A 6,159-nucleotide genomic window follows, 5' to 3' on the forward strand; every position below is an offset into this window, starting at 1 on the left:
CTCTACTCTGCTCAGCCTTGGCAGCAGTAGAAGCACAGTGCAACCTGGGCAGTTGGCAGGGGTTTTCTTCCAGGACAAGCACCACATACATCAGGACAGTCACCACACAAAGTCCTTTCTGCCAAGCCAGTAGCCCAAGCAAAAGGGGCTATAAATCCAGCAAGTGCTGGTAGGTATCATGTCTACTGAACATGGGAGGGAACTACTCTGCTCAGCCTTGGCAGCAGTAGAAGCACAGTGCAACCTGGGCAGTTGGCAGGGGTTTTCTTCCAGGACAAGCACCACATACATCAGGACAGTCACCACACAAAGTCCTTTCTGCCAAGCCAGTAGCCCAAGCAAAAGGGGCTATAAATCCAGCAAGTGCTGGTAGGTATCATGTCTACTGAACATGGGAGGGAACTAGGCACCATGCCGCATGTGGAGAACTGAGAGGGGATGTGGAGAGTGCTGACATGGAAAAATAATCCTGTAGGGATATGTGCAAGAGCTGCAGTTGCTGGACTGCTCTGAAGATGATATAGGTTGATGATATGAAAAGCCACAGTCAAATTAAAGACTAACCTAACTTTATGATATTAGGTTTCTTTCAAAATTTATTTCAAAAGCGAAGTGTGCTTGCCCAAGATGCATGCAAATTTTTGTAACCTGCATTTATAGGTTCACGAATTTTACCTTGTACTAAAGGGAAAGTTAAAGCATTTGTTCTTCTAAGGACACACAATGGACAAAAAGTTGTTGCTAACCCTGCATTACACAATTTCACCAGCCCTCATAAGTTCTGTTGCTCTTTCATGCTTTCAACAGGTTTATATCAAAGCTTAATAGCCTTCCATGACAGGAAATATTATCTGGAATAAATATGCCAATACTTCAAAATTCTGCCTAAAGGGGCTAATTTGAAGCATGAAGCATTTGAGTAGGACTATAGAGTACCCCTAGAGATTTACACTATGTATATGAAAATGTCAAAAGAAAACAAGTTAATAACACTACACTGGCAGCAAATGCTAGAGACTCCAATTTAAGTGTTTGATAATATTAACACTGATGTTGTAACTGTTTTTCCATACTGAAGCCATCATTTTCAGCTAGATTCAATACGTAGACGAAGATATGCTTGATAAGTGTTCAGTTTCCATTATTTCTTTAAAACTTTGGTGTTATATCTTGCACTACTGTAACAACGTAATTGCTCACTTCAATGTATTTAAAGACCAACTGACTTCACAAGGACATAGAGTTTTTCAAGCTATTGCAGTGTTCAATTAATTAACAGTTAAAATCTACTTAAATGAATTCAGCTCTTATATTGTGAGTCCTTCAGATTTATACTTCTGGGTACAGCAAGTAGAGAAACACGCAATGAGAGTAACTCATTCACACCTCAAGAATGCAAGAGTTGTTCAATCATTATTGCCTCGATTGCTACAATGATGTTTAATATCATACTATTTTTATATATGGCATTAGTCTCCCATATAGCTGAGTTAAAGACTTCTGTTTCAATTCAGCTATGTTTGCCACCAGTCTGACCCATGCAAGTCAGTAACACAAAGACAATAATCTTTCATCTGCATGGGAAACAATCTGATCTGAGAAAATGTTTGAGGAAATAAAGACTTTTGAGAATTTTTATTAACGCTTGGAGTGAAAAATCACATATCTACATACAGTGCATCCTGGTCAAGAAGGTCATCTCTTCAATGTCCACTGAAACTACTCTCCTGCCTCTACATATAAGGTTTTGTTCAAGTGACAGATGTTGATGGATTATTTTTTTCTTCTAACATTCCCCTGGTTCTAACATAAAGAATAATTTAAAATAAAAGCTACTTACCAATTTTGCAATGTCATTCACATCATCTGTAACTGGATTCCCGCAGGAACTCTGGGCTTTGACAAGAGGATTAAGTAGGAGTAGTTGAAGACAAAAGCAAGTGATAATCCAAGTCTGTTTAGTTAAAAAAAAAAGAAACAAGAAACCCCAAGTAAGCAAATGTAAAACAATGAGACTGTAGTAATTTTTTTCCAAATATGAAGTCTAGATGCAACAATACTCTTGATCTTTCATGAGGATGTACTCATACCACTATAGTACAATCTTCATGGCAGGAATCCACAGAAATGGACTTAATTGATCTTTTCTGGGAGTAAGTATCTTTAGAGTATTAATGGAAAACCTGGTAGTGAGCCATCAGATTACTTGTGTGGGATCCTGCTTACCTGAGTTTCTGAAAAGTTAACAGATACCAAGAAGAGAAAGATACAAACTTTGCAATATTCTTTATCATCAAAATAAAGTTGATTAAATACTTGCCATTCACCTAATAATGTATTTCATAAATCTGTGTCTCTAATGCAATAATGGTTGATAAGGAACAAAATTATACCAGATCACAGCAAGATAAAAAGAGAAAGTTCACAATCACAGACATTACATTTGAGTACTCAAACTGCAAGCAAACCCACAACTGGACTCTGCCCAAATACTGAGATCTCAAGCAGCAATACAGTACATTTTCTCTATGTGGTGTGCCCTGGCTGCTTAGAAGTGCCAGCTTGGCTTTGGCACTACATTCCCCTCCCAAATCCTATTAGAAACAGCAATGCAATGTACTCACACAGGCTTGTGAGACTCAGCCAGAAAAGCACCAGATAACTAGCTGTGATGCACCTGGGTGTCTCCTTGGCTACACTGCCTGAACTTCCTCGCCTTCTGTTGTTCCTTGTGCTTTGCTGGTTTCCCACAGAGCCCTGTGCCAAGTTTAAGCTGCAGATCTTTATTTCCAGAACGTTAAAGATTTAAGCTATGGATAATCAAAAGTTGCCTCGGGTTGTGAAGCTTCTTGTGACAGCTGACTGAAGTTGTCAGCAAAAGCCGATGATGGTGTACATTTACAGCAAGTATGGAATTTGCCTGTGCAGGCTCCTCAGCCTCCATGAGAGCAGGACTGAGACCAGAATTTGCTTTTGCACAAACCAAGATACATCTCAGCCTCATCTATTCCCTGTGGCCGGAAGAGAACTCTTGCCTTGCTTTCAAACGTTACTCAACCTTTCAATTTCATACAACAACATGGATGAAACTCTCCAGGAAAATGAGAGAAAAATCACGGACTAAGAAGATTAAGTATCATTATAGTAACCTAGAGGGGCTAAGAGAGCATGGTAATAATTATCACTCAGCCGCTGCATAATCTTGACAGAAGAGTGCCACACACTTTATCTGGAGCTCTTAAATGACAAGAGTAATCTCCCTTCTGCATCTTGTATCTCTTAAATATTTTATCAATCCTACAAGTAAAACTGCTTATGATACAGCCAAAATGCTCTGTTACAGATGGGACAAGCTAAGACTGCCCATTTCAGTGGAGCCTCCACTCAGCTTTCCCTAAACTACCCTCAGACACCACAGGATATACACAGAAAGAAACTGGAAATAGTCTAAGCAAAGTGCACATTCAGTATGCAACTTGCTTTTTGAGAATGCCTCTTGCTTCAACAAAACCAGCATTTAGAAATACTTTTATTTTAATATTTGTACAAATAATTACTGAACATAATAACCTATGTGAAGAACTGAGAATAATTAATAGTCCTTCTAATAAAACCTCTGTATCTTATGCTATACAAAGCTTTGCAGTTAAGCACATATGAACAATTCAAGTTCTGGGGAGATGCAATGAAAATGTTGCTAGTCTCTGGAAGGACTTTTAAGAGCTCCTTGCAGTGTGTAAGAGCTCAAAGCTGTTTAATAACTAGCATGAAGTGGTCAGAGAAACATCTCCCGTTCCTCACATAAGCTCCAGAAGTACAGAGGAAAGCAAAGGGGGACCTCAAGTTAACAGACTACCTCTCCCCATCACAATTTTTGAAACTAAATTATAAAAAAGGCAAGAAGTTAAGACAACTAGCTCCAAAATTAATTAACTATACTGTTTAAAAAAAGTAGTTAAAAGCTGGTTCTGCCTTCAGACTTAAACATTACACTAGCAGTTACACTTGACGGAGGTTCAGGGATTTTCCTTGACATGTTTGTTGGAAATGGAGTCCACACTAGAAATCAACAATTTCTTTATTGGGTTCCTCAGTATTGACTAGTACGTAAAGATAGGATTTGTTCACTGACTTGTATCATAGTCATAGGATGATGTTTAACCTGGGAGTCTAATAAACAAAAATGTAACAAAACTTTTAAACTAAAAATACTTTTTCACCAGATCAACTGAGTAATATTAATAAAAGCAGTAGCATACTCCAAATAAAACCAGAACTTTGATGCAACTTGTCAATTTTCATACTTCTGAATCTAAAGACAACCCATACATAAAGCTTAAAATAACTACACATTTTATAATTACACAAAACAGTAAGAATACACTTTTCCCCCCCTTATGTAAATAATGGGATTTAGAAGCATAGTAATTTTTATAACTGCTATTAAACCAAATGATTTGTAAATTTTGAGATTATTTGAGGTTTTTCTTGCTTATTTGCTCCCTGGGTCATCCAACAGGAACTGAAAATCTTCAAAATACTGCTAGTTTCAACAAGTCTATCATCCAAAATCTTTTAATTATTTGCACTTACAAAATATTTATATTACACATGCCTTCAGGCACATTGTATGTAAGGACTGTACAGATCAAAGAGCTAAGCTGTTTTTGTGTTATTTACTAATGACCAAACCTGCTGTTTGAGCAAAACTTGAATAGACTGAATTAAATCAAGGACAGAACAAAAGGGAACCTTAAACAATAGTTTCATAAATAGAGATTCCAGTTTTATACTTTACTAAGCATAAATAAAACTTACCCACACAGCACTCATAACAGATTTCCATATATAATTACTTCTGAGTTAACATGGAATTTTTCAAAGCTGGCCTCAGGATTTAATCACACATCATTTACTAGCATTAAACTGAAGACATATAGCAGACAGGAGGCAGACCTGTATACCAAAGGGCCCCTTCCAATTTCTGGCTCAAAAATTATTCAGTTGTTTTTAAATTCTGAAATCTCTTAAATACTGAATATTTAAGTTGTTGAAAGTGAAAAAATCATGATTAGACCGAAAAGGATAAGTAAAATTAAAGATTTCAAGTATACATTTGATTATTCTGCAAATGATTTGCACTATTACTTGTAAGCCACAATCTAGAATTTTAGTTAACAGCTCTTTAGAGGCTCAGCTAGTGATCCAATGTGTTGAAGGCCACCCCTTCAGCTGTAAATCAACAACATTTCCATTTATGTTCTTCATGTATGATCTGAAGTGTTGGCAAAGGCTGTTGATTGAGTGGCATAGCAGCTCTTTCACAGTATGCTATCATGTTGGTTAATGTTCAGCTAATTCAGTGGAAAGCAGCAAGGGGAATACCACATTGCTAAATAAGCCAAACATTGGAAAGTCTGGACATTTCCCAATATCTAGTTTGTCCTGATAATAATTCTAATCACAGATAGGGACAAATCATTTAAAAAGTCCCCAACAAACAAAAAATAACAAACAGCAAAAAAACTCCATTAAGCTCTAGGAGAAGTATTAACTGCACGGATTAATGGGTTCTCCACTATAAAATGTCTTGCATTCAAATCATATTAGCCACAGAAGTTTTCAGCACAGTTTCCTGAGCAAATCATCCAATTAGCCACAAGCAACCCACAGCTGCAGTAGGGCTAGCTGACAATGTGGACCAATATTCACCCTGGGCCAGGCTTCCCAAGTTTATTTTTCACTTCTGTTAATGCTGGGGTAGGAATATCTATCAGTATCAGCTTCTCAGGCAGTGTTCACATGCTGCTTTGCTGAGGCACAGCTCGTGCCACAGACAAAATTGGTTGGTCAGTCATGGTTCGCTAACTTAATATTCATACTTATACCTTGATAATCCTTTTGTAAGAAGAGTCAGAGAAAATGAAAATATCAAATAAAAATACTTCTCATCCTTTTTTTTTTTTTTTTTTTAAAGCACAAAGCATGCAGATGCTTAAAAGCACAGTAATTCTTCCCTATGTCTACAGATCTATTCAGTTATTTTGCTGTGGTAGAGATAATTAATGTCATGGAAGAACTGCCTTTAATCAATTAAGAAATGAACTGTCAGCATGCAATAATCTTAAAATGAAGGAAGAGCATTTATACAGAATACAA

At 37.1% G+C, this 6,159-nt stretch overlaps 1 protein-coding gene across 1 annotated transcript in view; it reads right to left on the reverse strand.

The window, feature by feature from the left end:
* Positions 1-1,954, reverse strand: part of KITLG (KIT ligand) — a gene marked incomplete at its 5' end in the record, with an annotated part of 25,854 nt that extends 23,900 nt beyond the window's left edge. The window contains one exon of the mRNA XM_009071368.1: positions 1,841-1,954. Within this exon, the coding sequence (XP_009069616.1) occupies positions 1,841-1,954 (114 nt within the window). The remainder of the gene's footprint in view (positions 1-1,840) is intronic.
* Positions 1,955-6,159: the final 4,205 nt, after the last annotated feature.

The sequence above is a fragment of the Acanthisitta chloris genome, unplaced genomic scaffold (genome assembly GCF_000695815.1).
Source record: "Acanthisitta chloris isolate BGI_N310 unplaced genomic scaffold, ASM69581v1 scaffold15683, whole genome shotgun sequence".
NCBI lineage: Eukaryota > Metazoa > Chordata > Aves > Passeriformes > Acanthisittidae > Acanthisitta > Acanthisitta chloris.